Here is an 18,218-nt window from a genome sequence, read left to right on the forward strand (position 1 = left end):
AACTCTCCTGACATTGTGTTCAGGGTCTGCTGGTTAAAGACAGCATCCGTATGAAGGGGGTGTTTGTGAGCGTGATGCTGCTCCAGTGTGTGTTTGTGAAACCTCTCTGTTGGTTAATCCTGAGCAGTCTGAGCGGACTCATCCATATTCCTCTGGATGTTTTCACCGTCTAAACAAACCAGACGAGCCCTAATCCCAAAGCCGTCCTGCACTCTGAAGTATTCGAGACACCCAGGGTGCGCTTGATTTGTTGTGTCAGGACATGCTGCTTGTGTGACAGTGTTGCTTTTAAAAACATGTTTTATGTTTTATATATTCTCATTTTTCACCGGTTCAAAGCGTAATGTTCCTCCAGAGAGAGACTCAGAGTTTAGAACCAAACACGTAGAAAAGTCCGGCTTTTCTCCTGAAAATCGACTCCATGCATTCATAGCTTTTGACCTTTTGAAGTGCAGATCTGGAGAAGTAAATATTACAAAACAGTTTCCAAAGGTTTAAGAAAGATAAAAGAATAACAACATTTGAAAACATCTGCACAAATACTGTTTTCTGCTTGTGTATAAAAATGTAGATAGATATAAATATGGATTGATAGAGAGATGGATAAAGATATATATATAAAAATGGTTATAGATAAAGATATATGTGGATATACAGATATATAGATATCAATAAGGATATAAATAAATAGTTATAGCTGGATAAAGATAGATATAGCTAATTATATATATATATATATATATATATATATATATATATATATATATATATATATATATATATATATATATATATATACATAGAGAGAGAGAGATGGATATATATATACATATAAATAGATAAAGATAGATAGAGAGATAAATATCTAAAGATAAAGATAGATATGGAGATATATAGAGAGATAAACTTGACTCCAACACAAACCCAAAAAAGTGAAACGAAGGCTGTAATTGTTTTTTCGAGGCTTCGAGGTCTCGATCTCTGTGGTCGACTCCCAAGGCTGCTACACATAAAATACCCACAATCCCCCCCTCACATATCCCATGGTGCATTCCTGTATGAAGCGCTGCGACCACAGGCACGTCACCCGCAGAGCGGTTCCACCAGAGATGAACAATGAGAGCTCAGAGATCCATGTGGACGGGTTTGAGCTGGGTTTGGTTTGGCTGTCAGGGGACATTTAACCATTACAAACCAATCAGAGGTCACCGCCTGCTGCTCCGCTAACAGCTGTAAACATCAGGAGCAGCTCCACACCAAAGGACGACAAGTCAGGAGTCTGAAGTTCAGCTAGAAGCGTCTTTAAATTGTTGTGGTTTGTTGAGGAAATGGCTCAGTCATGTAGGAACCTTTTGAAGAGGAGGAACTATTTCAGTTTGGAAAGTTTCCCCTGAAGCCTTTAGTCTGGTCCAAGTAGCACATGAAGTAGATATGTTAGAGCAGCATGTGAAGCCCACGTTTCTTAAACCTTTCCAGGTAGCGTGTTCCAGAGCAGCTAAACTTTCACTATGAATCCCTCTATCGGAAGGTTCCTTTCTTCAGACTCATTCTTAGCAGCTTAAACAAGATCCTTTACTTTAAAGTGACAGTGAGGAACTTCTATCTGGTCCTGATCCAGTCTCAGTTTAGTCCTGATTCTCTAAAGACCTCCATCAGTAAACCAGACCATCAGAGAGAAGATCCTCTGTTTCTGTAGAGTATCGTAGAGTAGCGTATCGTAGAGTAGCGTATCGTAGAGTATCGTAGAGTATCGTAGAGTATCGTATCGTAGCGTATTGTAGCGTATCGCAGAGTATTGTATCGTATCGTAGCGTATTGTATCGTATCGTAGAGTATCGTATCGTAGCGTAGAGTAGCATATCGTAGAGTAGCGTATCGTAGAGTAGAGTAGCGTATCGTAGCATATCGTATCGTCGGGTATCGTATCGTAGAGTAGCGTATCGTAGAGTAGCGTATCGTAGAGTAGCGTATCGTAGAGTAGCGTATCGTAGAGTAGCGTATCGTATCGTCGGGTATCGTATCGTAGCGTATCGTAGAGTATCGTAGAGTATCATATCGTAGAGTATCGTAGAGTATCGTATCGTAGAGTAGCGTATCGTAGAGTATCGTATCGTAGAGTAGCGTATCGTAGCGTATTGTAGCGTATCGCAGAGTATCGCATCGTAGGGTAGAGTATCGTATTGTCGAGTATCGTAGCGTATTGTAGCGTATCGCAGAGTATCGATCGATCGCATCGCATCGTATCGCATTGATCGATCGCATCGTATCGCATCGTATCGCATCGTATCGTAGAGTATTGTATCGATCGTAGCGTATTGTATCGCATCGTATCGTAGAGTATCGTATCGTGGAGAGTAGCGTATCGTAGAGTAGCATATCGTAGAGTAGCGTATCGTAGAGTAGCATATCGTATCGTAGAGTAGCGTATCGTATCGCAGAGTATCGTAGCGTAGCGTATCGTATCGATCGTATCGTATCGTATCGTATCGTATCGATCGTATCGTATCGTAGGGTGGAAATCCGTCCGCAGGTTTTCAGCTGCTTGTAAATCCAGCAATGATCCGCTGGTTTGATTTCCAGCACTTTTGAGGAAAGAAAGCAGAGTTTGTGGTTTTTGCTCTTCAGGAAGGCGCGACGAGTGAGCGTCAGCTCAGATTTAACCTCTCCCTCTCTCCCTCTCTCTCTCCCTCTCTCCCCTCTCTCTCTCTCTCTCTCTCTCTCTCTCTCTCTCAGGTTTCCTGTCTCAGCCATATTGCTGCTAACTATCTGAACGCAGGGCAGGAGGCGAGGCGCTGGGGGACGGCCCATCAGAGCATCGTACCTTATCAGGTAACGGCCTGAACGCAGCTCTTTAACTCTCTGTGTGTCTGAGTTCATTTAACAGCAGCACAAACTACAAACATGGCGACACATGTACACACCTGTAGATCAGATCAGCACAAAAGAAACAAGCAAATACAACTTTTAGATCCCTGATCACGTTTTATTGCCGCCAATACTAATTTCTGATCATTGATAATTCATATTGTCAGATACAGAGCCCTTTGGTGTTCATAATGTATTAGTTGATTAATAATCTCAATCTGTAAAGTAGCTAAAGCTTTAAAATAGTATAAAGAACAATATTTCCCTCTTAAATGGTGTGATTGTAGAATAAAACAGCACCAAGTACCTAAAAGAAAACTGTAAAAGAAATGACAAGCTTATATCACATGGTTAAAGGTGCTGCTGTCTTATTTATTATTATTCATTACTTATTTATAATAAGAGCTGATGTCAGCGTTCAGGGGAAGAAGAATTCTAAAACAATCAGAGACGTTTACTGTCAGTCACTTTTTTATTGCCTCCTCAACCATCTGTCTCTCACCAAACCTCTTCATTCATACCTTTGTTTTTCTATGAAGTACAACACAACATGGAGAACATGATGGTAGAGGTTTCAGCTTTTCACCAATAAAACCATCAGGTCTCAGACTGATCTATTGAATTCTTTATCACGTCCACATCGACTTTCCTGCACTATGAAATTAAATTTGGTCGTTAAATTCTCTAGTTTATTGAAAACATAAGTGACTCAAAGAGAACACATTTCTCTTGTCCCTCAGTCGCTCTGTGGTGTCGTTAAAACCTGAATTATCTTCTTTCTGCACGGCACAAAAACTCAAAGCATGCCGGGGCGTCGGCCGGACTTTTCACAATAAGAGCATGGAGACAAAACGTAAATGAAACCACACAGGAAACATTGAAAAATGTCAAATAAAATGCAGAACTAAAGTAAATGTGATGCAGAAGGTAAACTCTCTGTCCGGTCACGTCCTCCATTATAAGAGCTGACAAAGTGACAGCACCTGGTTTTCACTGGACAGGAAGGGATGAAAAACATCTGTAAAGGAACTAAAGCTGTCAGACAAATGTAGTAAAAAATGTAATATATATATATATATATATATATATATATATATATATATATATATGTAGTACAGTAAAAAGTACAATATGTGCCTCTGAGATGTAGTACAGTAAAGAGTCATTATATTGACAGAGAGCTTTTGGTTTCTTTTCCTGATTCACGTTAAAGTGACTCTTCATTGTGTCGGAGCTCCGTCTGCTCCACATCAGCGACTCTGAGGTGACGGAGACGGTTCTGTGTTTTTACGGCGGTTCAGGACTCGCAGTCAGACAAACCGTCAGCTCCTCCTGATGAATCGCTCCGTCTCCTCGCTCCATTCTTGTGGTCGTCATTCTCTCAGCGTTATTGTCCGACGCTCAGATCTAATCCTCGTGTGAAACCCCTTACCCACAATGCCGCGCCCCCCCCACCAGTGTGCTGGAGATGAAAGCGCTCGAAGACTGGTTCTTCAGAGATCAGGACGGTTGAAACAACAGAACTATTGGTGTTTTGCGGTGGCGGCTGTGTGAGGAAGACATTAGAGCTGAAGAAGTCATCCGTCCCCACTTTTAAAGTTTGCGTCTGATTCCTGAGACGGGTCGGTCCAAACCTCCCCAAACGGAGACATCCACCGTGTCAAAGAAGAGACACATGAGCCGTCTGCTGCCGTCGGTAAGGAAGAGTTCAACTCCGTTACGAGAGTTCATGTTTGAGAACATTGAATCAGAGAGAACAGAGGACGCTCTGCTCTGCAGCGGCACTTCATGGTTCAAACGTCCAGACAGAAAAATAAATGCATATTTACTCAAGATGTGAAGAACAACTGACTGAGACAGACGTCAACGCTTCACACAAACTGATGATTTGTGGACTTTTGTGTTGATACCTGTTGCATTGGTAATATTTAAATGTTGCCGTTACAGTCAGAACCAGGAAACGCTGCACGGTGCGTTGGTGCGTTTACTCGCCTGCGCACGGGTTTAACTGTGGGCGTAAAAGTTTAACTAACCCGTCAACATCACATACAGAAGTATGAAAACTAAAATGAAACGTGTCATGTCTTGTTAGATGAGAAGAAACCCGGCGTCTTAGCTGCAAAATAAGTTTACAGCAAACGTGAGCTATAAACACGTCACATCTTCATTATTAAGCCGACGTACTGTATAACTATAAATATCTCTGAATTACTCAAAGTATAAGGTGACTAGAATATATGGCCACCATACTTTCAGTTTCGGCTGATGCCTGGTTTCCTGCATTGATCACATCATTTATTAATGTCTAATGAAACATTAAATGAAACATTAGAATTGTAAAGTCAGAGAGACTTCAGTCCAATATTCTCTCTCTTTTAGCTCTGTTTTTGGTCTCCACTACCTCCTGAAGAGAATATCTGTCTCTTTAGCTGCTAAATGCTCCTCTATGTTCACCAGCTGGTCTCTGCATGAGTCTGTCTTCTGTCTTCTGTCTTCTGTCTGCAGTTTGAGACTGAACCAGACAGAAAATGTGTTGCAGAACCAGAATCTAGAAGAGCAGCAGAGCCGTAGATACGAAACATAGAGCTTTAGTTCTTTGACAGTTTTGTATGGTCCGACCGCACCGCCCGTCCTCTCTGAGGACTGTTTGGGGTTTTGTGGATGAACGTCCCCTCGTAGTCCCCCCGGTGGACTACGATGAAAGCGAGGCGGCGGTGGGAGCTGAGCGCTGAGGGCAGTGTGACTAACGGGTTAGTGGTCTGAGCACACACACTCCGCCGTGGGATGTGGTCGCTGGTGTGTGTGTGATGCATGACAGCACTTCTTGTCCTCCTCTCATGTGGCGACGAGTTTTTATTACAAGCAATTGTGAGAGAGAAAGAGGAAGAGGAGGAGAAAGTAGAGGAAGAAGAGAAGGAGGCCCCGGGGGAAGGAAAGACAAAAGATGAAGAGGAGGAGGAAGGAGACGTGTCCCTCCTCCAGCTGGCCTTTAAACAGCTTTCCTCAGGCTTCAGCTTATTAAACTTCTTATGAAACCCAGCTGGGACTCTGCGATAAAAATGCAGATTAACCTCCATCGCTAGAACCTGCTATTTAATCAGAGTAAATTTCACATCTACCTGCTGGGAAGAATCAAATTACTAGAATGTATAAAGCAGAGCAGGACGTGAAGGTGGGCCGATGAGGAGTGGGTCATTCCAGGACCGGATATCAGTCGTGATATATTTCTTATTATGAAGCTTCAGAATACCATTTCAGGAATGAGGTCAAAGAAACCAAAAAAGGTTTTCTAAGGTCACATTAACGAGAATATTTTCATTCAAGTAGTGAATATATTTACTCAAAACAAGAAAGTCCAGTCTGTGTGTGTTATTCAAATGAAAAACAAAAACATCACTCTTAATTCACCCCTCTTTTGGTGGGAGGAAGATCAAGGAAGTGTTTCCTCCTGTTGTGGGAGGAAGTGTCCTGGAAGTGTTTCCTCCTGTTGTGGGAGGAAGTGTCCTGTCTCCTGTCTCTAGCTGTTTATAATGTGGAACCTGAATCAGTCTGAAAGCTCTGCTCTCTTTTTCAGGGCTTCACAACCAGAGACGGTCACATCGTGGTGGCTGCAGGCAACGACAAACAGTTCGTCAACGTCTGTAATGTGAGTCACTTTAACAACACAGACACGTTATTCAACAGCTAAATATTGGATGTTTGCGCTAACATTAATGATTGAATCAAAGTGATCAAGTTTAAATGTTTTGGGTGTCTTCCAAAGATCTCCAGCTCTGATAGACGATACGATCTATTATAAAATGATTGTATGTTAATTGTTATATAAAAACTAATGTTTGTTTACAGGTTCTGCAGCTGATGGAACTCACAGAGAAACCAGAATACAAAACCAACAAGCTGAGAGTCCAAAACCGCAAACAACTGCTGCACACGCTGTCACAGAGGTACACACACACACACACACACACACACACACACACACACACACACACACACACACACACACACACACACACACACACACACACACACACACACACACACACAATAATAACAACAATAATAACAATACATTAATATATATATATTAATATAAACTATCACTATCATTTTGTATTAATAAATACTGTATTATTATGTTATTAGTATTTGTAATGATGTAATCATTTATTTTCATCTGTCAGGTTTCTGCAGGAGAAGACAGCTGATTGGCTGAGGAGGTTTGAGGGCTCAGGTGTTCCTGTTGGACCAATCAACAACATCCAGGAAGTCTTCTCTGATCCACAGGTCAGTCAGACACAAACCATCAACTACATATTGAATTTATTTAAAATTCAGACTAATTTATATTAAGAAAAGCTTTTAAATTGAGTTTCACATTCAAATTGTATTGACTTGAAACTAGAGATTGAGACCATAAACTCATGTTTACAATGTTTACTGAGGGAATAAATCAAGAGAGAAGTAGAGTCATTTTCTCATAGACTTCTATACAACCAGAGGAGTCGCCCCCTGGTGGACAGCAGAGAGAATGCAGCTTTAACACACTTCACGCTTTAAGGTCGTCTCCTGGTGAGAACAGTTTTTTGTTGACTTTGAAAATGAGACACAGCTGTAGTGTCGAGGTTAACGGACGCACCTGAAGTGAACATTGTGTGTGTGAGTGTGTGAGTGTGTGTGTGTGTGTGTGTGTGTGTGTGTGTGTGTGTGTGTGTGTGTGTGTGTGTGTGTGTGTGTGTGTGTCTGTGTGTGTGTGTGTGTGTGTGTGTGTGTGTGTGTGTGTGTGTCTCAGTGTGTGTGTGTGTGTGTGTGTGTGTGTGTGTGTCTCAGTGTGTGTGTGTGTGTGTGTGTGTGTGTGTGTGTGTGTGTGTGTGTGTGTGTGTGTGTGTGTGTGTGTGTGTGTGTGTGTGTGTGTGTGTGTGTGTGTGTGTGTGTGTGTGTGTGTGTATGTGTCAGTGTGTGTGTGTGTGTGTGTGTGTGTGTGTGTGTGTGTGTGTGTGTGTGTGTGTGTGTGTGTGTGTGTCAGTGTGTGCGTGCAGCAGCAACTGAAACACAAATGAAATGGATCACACTTCGAGCCTCTTTCTGTCTCTGAAATAAAAACAAACCTCTTGATTAGCGGTTCCGGTTCTCCGCCTCTAATCCAATCAGCTGTGAGAATCCTCAGCCCCGCCTCCTCCCGATGACTCCCATTTGTTTTCATCACCGGTCGGTTGTGGTCGGCTGACACGGCCATCTGTTGGACGTGCGTCTGTGTTTCCATCGACTCCCGAAGCTTTAGTCACGTCAGCGTTCATTTAGCTGCAGGAAGAGTCTCGTCAGAAGAAGTAGAATTCTGTCTCCGTTTCTAATCAAAGTGCTCGTAGCGAGGAGGTCGACATGGAGCGACGGGTTGGTCTTTGTCGTCTGGGCTTCGTGAGGCATCTCCTCTCCACGGTTGGACCAAGACACACGAGGTGACCGGAGTGATCGGTGGGCCAGATGATGGAGAGGTGAAGCTGGATGCTAACGTTAGCGTGCGTGACAAACATGTGACTCCGGTCCGTCCTCTCTGTCCGCTGAACAGCTCCCATCACCACCTGGCTCAGCCCGTCACATTACAGCTATGACTCAGTGTGTGTGTGTGTGTGTGTGTGTGTGTGTGTGTGTGTGTGTGTGTGTGTGTGTGTGTGTGTGTGTGTGTGTGTGTGTGTGGTGTCAGACCAGCCCATCTGCCTCTCTAATCCTGCTGCACCAACTTGTTTAGTAGTGACTAAACAAGTTGGTGCAGTCTAGTGACTTAGGACACAAACACACACGGCAGGTGCAGATGTTTCCACACATCTGGAACCGTCAGAGAAGCTGTTGCCTTCTTGTAAAAATAACAACATATATTAATAAAGTCAGCAGGATCAGTCTGACTGGGTCAACTGGGTTATTGACAAGAAATGTTATTATTAATTTATTCATCATTTATTCACAAAATGTCTTCTTAAAGACGTCGTCTGGGAGCGTGAAAATATTCTATAGAGATCTAAATAATGTATAAAGAGAAATATTCTGATATTGGTGATAAAATGATCTCTCTCCAGTCCGGTTGACCACAGAGTGTTTTATGGTTTGATTGTTGCAGAAATGATCTGTTTCTGTATTAAATGGATAAAGGATTATTGATCATGACTTGTGTCCACTGATGACAGCAGCTGCTCGTTGATTAGAGGACTACCAGGGTCTGTTTGGGTGTGCTGGTTCTGGATCAGGTCTAACTATGGGACCTGGAGACATTAGCATGGCTGTTTATTGAACCTTTATTCATACACACTAGTCTGGCTGAGTGACATGCTGCTAACAGTTTATTAGAACAATAGAAACACTGACAGAACAACAATCTTGTTACGTCTACTGATCACTGATTTTGATCGTCCACTTCCCTCACTGCCGCTGGGCTCCACTCCAGGACCAGTGCCTTGCTCCGGGGCACCTGGCCCGATGCAGAGCGCTGACAGCAGCTCCTCACTCTATTTATTTTGTCCCATAATTGCATCTCTCTGGCAGTAAATGTTTCCCACATGATGGCTGCAATTATCCCCAAAAAAACTCTGATTCAACATCTTTGTCTTGTGTTTACACTGAGCATGCTGGGAAACAAAAGCCTCCTCGGCGTTCTCCTGCATGTGCGTTCATGAGCATCCGTTGTTGGGCAGTAAACACACGGAGCCACATCAGGGCTCACGGACGTTAACGGCAGAGCTGCTTCTCTGGGTTTATTTTCATAGCATCATTTTATCTCCGTGTTTATTTCTGTGTTTAAAGTTTCCATGTTGACAGCAGCTTCAGACCAGCCTCCCTTCAGCTGGGACTGCTGGTGCATTCACACGTTTTGGATTCATGTTAAAACTTCAATTCAAGTTTTTCATCGCCGGGTGAAGCTGAACGTTTTGATAGTTAAAGGTCTCAATTAGATGGAAGGTAACTTTAGTCCGTATGGACAAAAACACGCCGTTAGGTCGGTTAGATTCTCCTAAGTTCTACTGTTCAGTTCATTTTTTATGTAAACCATGAGCACCAAATCATAGTTTATGAAGTCAGAATATGTGTCCATTCATATTCTTTATTCTGTAACGATCCACCGATCAAAGGTTAAAAACCTTTCCCAGAAAAATGACTCTAAAGTCCAAAACTTACTGTCTGCTAACTTTGATCTTAAGACAAAGTCCTGTTGTTGGGTGTGTTTGTTTTTGTACCTTGCTGTTTATTTTTTACCCCTTTTTATTTTTTATGTTATTCCATAGTCTTATTTTTATACAAACATTCAGACCGGTTTGAATGATGTATTTGACGGTACGTCCCGTCTTTGCTCAACAACAGTTTTGTGTGACTGTCTCAAATATAAGCTGGTTGAGTTCAGTGATTGAGGTGAATAAATGTAGTTTCACAGTAATACTCAAACACAATCTATTCCTATTGATGTTGATTATGTTTGTTCTGAACAATACACCCACAAAATGAAGTTCCCATACTCAAACTGCTTTCTCAATTACTTCACAACAGAACTACTTGGTTAAGTTTGGTAAAAACATCACGGTTTGGCTTGAAATGAATCCCAAAATCAACAAAACTTCAGTCTACTGGTGAGAGTCCTTTTGTTTTTGACTCTTTTGAAACAAGAAAAAAGAGTTTCCCCTGAAAGGTAACTCACAAAGCAGTTTAGGAGACAGAGCTGCAGTGGTTTGATTAGAACTAATACTCAGTAATGAGTGAGGTGAGCTAAGTGTCTGCTTTAAAGGAAGGACATCCAGAAGCTGATGATGTCATAATGAAAATGCCCAGCAGAGAGTAAATGGACTGAATCTTGTAAAAGCAGCGGCGTGTCCCGTTAATGCCGCTGTGTCTGCTTTGTGACGGCGTGGAGCTGCAGGATTCTTCCACACAGCAGCTCTGCTGAGAAGCTGCTGCTAATCAGGACGGCACCGGTCCAAAGACCTGGATCTGGAAGTCATTTAGAAAAACGCCAAGAACCCTCTCCCTCATCTGGTTCTTTGTTCCCTGCTGTCTTGCTGCCACTGTGTTCTTCCTCTTTATCTTACTGCTTCCACATTTTAAAGAACAGAACCTCAGGACTGTCCTGTAGAATGAAGCTAGGGTTTATTTTCTGACCATCAGTGTGAAGTCAGTTTGGTGGAAATAAAGACCACAAAACCCACGGGAGAGAACGGAGGTTACTGGGTTTAACCAACTCAATCTGTCCTCCAGCAGACCGCTGTTCACTCCTCATGTGACACAAGAAGGCAATGTTTATTTATTCACTAAAGTACTTCAGTAACTACACTTCTGAAGTTACTTTAACCCAAACCACCTTTTTTTTCTTAAACCTAACTAAGTAGTTTAGTTGTCCAAAAACAGAGCCTGAAAAATATCTTTGATACAGCTCGCTGTAGATGAGCGTGTACCTCCTCATTGATCAGCTAGTTTTTCAAAGTTAAGAGATTGAAGAGTCTCTCACAGCCGTCTAAACAAAGAAAGGTTCAGTAGAACCCACTGTCGATACAGAAACATAGTTTTTTCCCCACACTGCGTCCTCTCTTCATTACGTGTCTCTTGCCTTATATTTTCAGTTATTCTTTTTGTTGTCTTTTATTCCATTTTGTCGCTGCTCTCTTTCTCTCTCGTCTCTTATTTACGTTCTCATTTTCACCACTTCGTGTTCCCATCTTCACCTTTTCCCTATTTCTCGTCTCCCGGCCCTCTTGTTGCTCTGTTTCTGTCTCTCAGGAGTTCGTCCGACCTTGTTTTTACGACTACGAGCCGCTCCATGTATCTGTCATGTGTTCTGGCCAGCGGCCAGGTCCTGCAGAAAATATCCAGCTAAATATGGCTTATATATTCTGACTACTAGAGGTGCGCTTGATTTATCCCAGCTGGAACCTAAACAGCCTCTGAAGTGGATACCTAACATGTAGGATCAGATAAATCAGACTCAAACCACCCACCTCTGGCCAGTGCCTTGCTCTGTACTCAGCCGAACTTCAGCTACATGGGGATGCTGGGAATTTAACTCTTTCCATCCGCCTAAACAGGAAGTAAGATAATCCTTTATTCGTCCCGCAGCGGGGACATTTGCAGTAACCCAACTCTTGCGATGTCAGGGCCTTTTTCTTGGAGGGATTACCTTTGACTTAGGGAATTGAACCCCCAACCTTTGCTTTGCTAGTTACTCATGCTTGCATCTCACTGACTTGCTCAAGAGAGTTTAAATCCAAATCATGGCAGTTTGAGTGCCTTGCTCAAGGGTGTCGGCTTCTTTTTTTAGAGGAGCTGTCTCGGTGCCTTGCTCAAGGGAATTGAACCATAGATTCTGGAAATGTTTCTTGTGGTGCGTTTACTGAGCCACAATAACCTCAGAGATTTTACTTCCTACACGCTCTCTCCTTTTGTTGAAATATTGACTTCTTGTCATCTACAGAGCGATTTGTCTCAATGTTTGGACACCAGCTCTACAAATATCTTTATACTGTCTGGAAACTGTCAAATAAAGCAGAAACACCATAAAACTGCTGCAGCCGAAGACGTCAGTCTTCAGCATTCTCCCACTCTAAGATCAGGAGGACCTCACCCCGTCTACTGGAGAGCAAGCTGAGCCTCCAGTCACATCCCTCCACCAGCCCCTCCGTTCGGGTCAGGTGGAGGGATTGAAGGTGTGAAGACAGACAAAACGCTTCTCCTCAGGTCACTGGGATCCATCCTTCAGTATCTCCAGAGAGCCAGGCTCTTCTCCAAGCCTTCAGACGTACACATGGAGGTAATAGAGAGATAAATAAGCATTAGTCCGTATTCATCAAGCCTGACGGTATATCTGGATGGATCAGACCATGGAAAGGTTCCACGAGATGTGATCTAGTTTACCCCAGAGATCCACATTCTGAGACTTTCAAGGAAATGATCCCTATAAATCTATACTGAGTGGATGGACGGGTGAATGTGAGGAATGGGGAGAGGAGGAAAACCTGTCTGATCTGCTTGATAACATAATAATCACGTCTACATTTAGACATCATGCCACGTGGCGCATCATATAGATAACTGTCCAAAAGTAGATTCACACCATGTGGTGCCGGGTCGCTTTATGAGGACAAGTTTCCAAATAAAGACTGGGTTGCAATGATTGAAAGCAAAGAATTCTAAAGATTCCCCAGTTAAGGTCTGGATTTGAAGTCTCAGAGTCACATTGCAGGCTTCGTACTAAAGCCATCAAATTAAATGTTTAACAATCACATGGGGAGAAATCCATCCGAGAAGAGGGAGCACAGTGCAGTATCTCCGTCCATAAAGTGGTAGATATTGTTAGTTGCTTTGGATCAAACTTCCTGAAGGAGGAAACTGTCCTGACACTTTGACAGGCTGGTTTCTTCTCCACAGATGTTGACTAATGTTTGCTGATTTAGTCATGGTGACAGACTTGAATCTTCCTCCAGGTCACGTAGACCTTAACCCCCGGCTGTTCCCAGATAACCAGATAAGCCACAAGCTGACAGCTAAACACAGCTCGGGGGAAATATATTTCTGATCTGGAGTGGGGGCGCTGGAGGGATAAATGTGGAGGTGTGGTGATGACTCACTCCAAAAGTTTCCACCATTTGAAGACAAAAAAAAATCATTCACAAGACAATGATTGATTATGTTTTTGAAGTTTCAAAGAAAAGCAGATAACTTTGACCTTTGGTTGATATACAAACATTTATGGAATCAATATTCCTGAATTTACTTTTACATCTTCAGAGTGTTCAGAATGGTCAGTTGAAGGACAGAGTTGTATGTTCAGATGAGGATGAACATCAGCTGATTGGTGAACCCTTTGGGTCCGACCTCAGAGGCCTAATTAACTTGGATTGATCATCGTCTCCGTCGCTGCAAATGGTTCTCTCATTAGAAAGCGTTCTGTAAAGAAAACATCACGTAACTGATCCCATATAGAAAATGGTTTTACGGTAAGATTTGGTGGAAGAGGCTCTGATGTTTGAGGGTTTGGGGCGCTCTGGTGTCCGAGGGGTTAAGGTGCTGACCTTGAACCCAAGGTCTCTGGCTCATGTCTGGACTTTCCAGCGTAAAAGAACCTGAGAAGTTTCAGTCTGAATATGACTGGCTGATCAACCATTCATGGTGAAGTCTGAATGAAGCAGCGGATGCCCGTCTGCTCGTGCAGTCAATGCTTTGCCTAAACTAATTTTCATTTCCAAAGTTTCATTTTCTCCAAGAGTTCTCCAAACTTAGTGCCGAGCAGCTCTTTATTCTGCTCGTATCTCTAATCTCAATGAGACGGGTTGTGCAGAAGAGGATTCCCAACAACGGCCGTCTTTGACATTCATTCACAGCTTGTAAAGACTGAACTTCCTCTCTCACTGCATCACTTTCTCTTTGTCAGTTTTTGGGGCAAATCACTGCAAAGCATCATTTATTCTGAACCGTCCACCCCTCCACAGTTTCTTGCTTCACTGTTCAGTCGGTCTTTGCCTTCTATCCTTCAATATTTGGAGAAGAACAGTACGTTTACCTGTAGTGGCCCTTTAGTGTGTGAGGAACAAAACAGGAAGTAGTGTGATGTTGGTGTCGCGCTGCTAGAGTTCTGTATAAGGAAGTTGGGCTGGATCTTTTCTATCTTTACCCTCTCTATGCTGGTTTGCTCCTGTATGTGCTCTTACGTTGTTTATTTGCCTTTTATCTGGCATATATAAATACTTCTAAGGGACGTGGTATCGTATTGATCTCATCCGACGATCAGTTAAGTGTAAAGAGAGGAGAGGAGTGTTTTAGGAGGTCCTGGAGCTCCGTTAGCAGACAGTGAGGGTTTGACAATGACGTCAGAGAAGCTTCCTCGGTCCTCTCGGGGGTTTAGGTGGTTTAGAAGAAGCCCACTCAGCCTCCTTCTCTGCTCCTAAACCCATTTCTTTACCACATAAATCATGTTCGTCTGTCAAGCGATGAATTGCTGTGTTATCAGAGGGAGTGCTGAGTCAGCAGGGAGAGCTTCCTCTAACTCCACTGCAGGAGGAGTTTGGATGATGGAAAACAATTTTTTGGTAATGGACTAAACAAGAAGCTTCAAGTAGTGAAAAGTAATGAGAAAACACGAAAAGGCCGTCAGCGTTCCTCCTCTTTGGATCAGTCATGACGTCCTGCTGCACAAACAAACTGCTCCTGAGAGGAAGCTCCATCACTTCCAGATAGAAATCACAGACGACGACCCAAAACTAAACCACTGCTTCTTAGAAAGTAAAATGTGAAGCAATAAGGAGGAACACTGAAGATTATTTATGCATTTAGATCTTCAACATGATATATACTCATTCACAAAAGCGCATCTTGGATCAAATTTTGTTTGTTGGAACTGAAGTGACATTTGATTGATTGTAAAGATCATTTTACAGCCCAGAGGACAGTCATGGAGGAAATTCTTTCAACCCAATAAACATAATCTCCTTCTCTCAGTTTAGTAAATCATAAAAACTTAAACCTTAAAATTACTCTTCAATTTGTATGGTTCTTGGTGTGGGGATTAATGAGGTTCTACACATAATAATCCTTTCAACATGAATTGACTGAATGAAACATTTTTGTGCAACAATCTTTTATTGACATTGTCAAATATAACACAATATTGTGTTGCCAAAAGGTATCTCCCTGTATTATAATCCAAGATGAAAATCAAAGTGATCATAGAGAGAGGGAGTCAAGTGGACAAGGAAACATGAACTGCCTCCTTATGAAGGCAACTATGTCCCCTAAAAACATCCCCTTACTTTGCGTTTACATTTAGGTATTGTAATCTTGCCCAGATAACGTTTTCATATTTATTCAAAGAAAAGTTATGTTGAATGTTTGTGTAAACTCTTTACTGCCATCTAAAATGTTCAGTATGCCTTCATCACATAGCACAAACTAGTTCTGAACTAGTCTTACCTGATGATAAGCGTTCATGCTGAATATATCTGAAAAACATCCACACGGTACAGATAGTTTACACCGACCTGCACAGATTTATTTTGATCTTTGACAGTCAGGAAGTAGAATAAAACTGGCTGCTGAGCAAATACACAAGACAACAGACAGAACCACTGGTCAGTAACCACTGGGGGTAGACAACGCCAACCGTCACATGTTCTTGTACCAGAACAAACATGGACGCCAACTTTAACACATATCATGCATTACATTTCCTGCAGTCCTTCCACCACCCTGAGCTCTGCATCCTGACCACAGCTCCATCGTGGAGCTCCACAGAATCTGAGATTGTTTCAGAAATGATTGACAGGAATCCCTCTTGGTTTGTCCCTCTGTGTTTTTATGAGAGCTCTTGAATCCCTGTAAATCCAGAGGTTTTGTTTCCTCCGGTGATCACTACCTCTGTGTCTGCTGAAAGAATGATGGCCTGAGCACATTTGTCTTTTTCTGTCCGTGAAGACTCTTGAAACTCAATTAGAGGAGGATCTGTTCCAGCTCGCTGCCGTCTCCTGCGACTAATAGCTCTTATCATCTGCTGAACACAATGACGGATTTATTCCTCTTTCTAACTGTCTAGGAAGACCCTCCTGTATCTTTGTGTGTGTTTCGGAAAGAGGCTTTTATTTCAACGCAGTGATGTTCGAAAGAGGAATGGAGTTACAAAGCGAGAGGCAGAGATGACTTTGTGAAGTTATTCTCACCCTTGTGACTATTGTTTATCTCAACAAATTGAACCTGTCTGCCGCTAACCTTATCTCAGTTTAAACGTCCAGTGGTTTAGGCACAATATCAAGAAATGTCGCAGAAACTCAAATGTGGAATGTTTGTTTCCATAAAGAGGCCGAAGTGAACAAACAGACTTCCTGAACGTCAGAAACACATCTGTGAAAAAAATGAGTATATAGGTCAAATAACATGCTCTCATACGAACGGGATGATAAGACATGTACTTATTGTCATGCTGAGCTTTTAGGAATCATTAGTAAACTTAGAGGAGTTCTCCTGGTGTTCAGAATAACTTTATTCACTGTCTCAGGTTTGTGAATAAACTCATTTTGGTCAGCTGAGTTTTTGTCATGATGAATGTGTCAGAACCATCGAAAGCACCATGAAGGAAGACTCAGGAATCCGTATTTCACTGCACTTGCAGCCTCGTGGACTTAACATCGTGTTTCCAGGAAGTCTGCGAGTGCAGAGGGATCGTTCAAATTCCAAGTTCACAAAGGGCCGAGAGAGAGAGAGTCCAACGGTTTAAAGACATTCTTAACCTCATCAGCAGAGGGTCAGATGGACAGTCGATCCATCACTCTGGTCCAGACTGAAACATCTCAACTAAATGAGGTTCATCATTCATGTTCCCCTCAGGATGCAATAACGTTGTTCATCCTCTGATTCTTCCTCCATCATCAGGTCATATTTTAATAATACTTTGGTTTCTCACCATTCTGTGTGTTTACATCCTGACTGTCGTATATTAGCAGCAGGAAAACCACCTCCCTCTCCTTCTGGCTCACTAAAGAAATAGTCTAGAAAAAAGAGCAAAGTCAGTATGAAATGAAATGCTTTGTTAAACGCAGATTGATATATATAGACATACGACAAAATATGTCCATATCAGTGATGTTATATACTGACGTTAATGACAGAAGACATATCTAAAAGTGGAGCTTCAGGTCTCTGGTCTCTCCTGTAAGCTGCTACTGTTCATAGTCTTTGTGACAAATACGTCTGTAATCATTTCTGGATCAGGTGTTTGGTTTCAGCTCTCAGATTCCCTGTGATTGCTCTCAGAGGTCAGGTGAACCTCCTGTCTGTTTTTTATAATGCATTTGGAACAGCCAGAGAGGAACTCGACGACCTCCGCCCGTCATCTCGGTGCTGTACGACCTGTTCCCTCTTCACAGTAATTGGTGTCCATCGGTGGAGTGGCTGAGCTGTTTATATCTGAAGACACTTCTTGTAGAACAGACGTGTTCAAGCCTCCAGTTTAACTCCCAGTAAAGGACCCATGTTTTAACCCCTTAACTCCAAACGCTGTCAACGTGTCCCAGATGCAGGTTGTACAGGTGTATAAATCTGATTACAGATCATAAAACGTGTTAGAGACGGTTTGTACGTCGTGTTGTCTGATCTCTGTAGGTAAAGGTGTTCTTAGTTGTTCTAATGTTCACACTGGAAGATAAAGCGCCTGTCAACCTGGAATTAAAATAACTTTTTTTTTTTTTTTTTTTTATCCGATAGGCCTACACTAAATAGTCAAAATTGGTCAAGTGAAATAAAAAAAAAAGTGCTTCTTAAATTCTTAAAATTCTTTAAATTAAAAACTAAAAACTGGTGCATGTAGGTGTTTTTAACCCCTTTTCTTATGAATCCCCTAA

The 18,218-nt window shown here is 42.3% G+C and overlaps 1 protein-coding gene across 1 annotated transcript in view; it reads left to right on the forward strand.

Annotated features, from left to right (window-relative positions):
* The window catches only part of sugct (succinyl-CoA:glutarate-CoA transferase), a 46,193-nt gene that overhangs the window by 7,461 nt on the left and 20,514 nt on the right, over positions 1 to 18,218 (forward strand). Inside the window, exons 9-12 of the mRNA XM_054622843.1 lie at positions 2,734 to 2,829; positions 6,440 to 6,511; positions 6,712 to 6,809; positions 7,050 to 7,152. Coding sequence (XP_054478818.1) covers positions 2,734 to 2,829; positions 6,440 to 6,511; positions 6,712 to 6,809; positions 7,050 to 7,152 — 369 coding nt within the window. The remainder of the gene's footprint in view (positions 1 to 2,733; positions 2,830 to 6,439; positions 6,512 to 6,711; positions 6,810 to 7,049; positions 7,153 to 18,218) is intronic.

The sequence above is a fragment of the Anoplopoma fimbria genome, chromosome 21 (genome assembly GCF_027596085.1).
Source record: "Anoplopoma fimbria isolate UVic2021 breed Golden Eagle Sablefish chromosome 21, Afim_UVic_2022, whole genome shotgun sequence".
Taxonomy (NCBI): Eukaryota; Metazoa; Chordata; class Actinopteri; order Perciformes; family Anoplopomatidae; genus Anoplopoma; species Anoplopoma fimbria.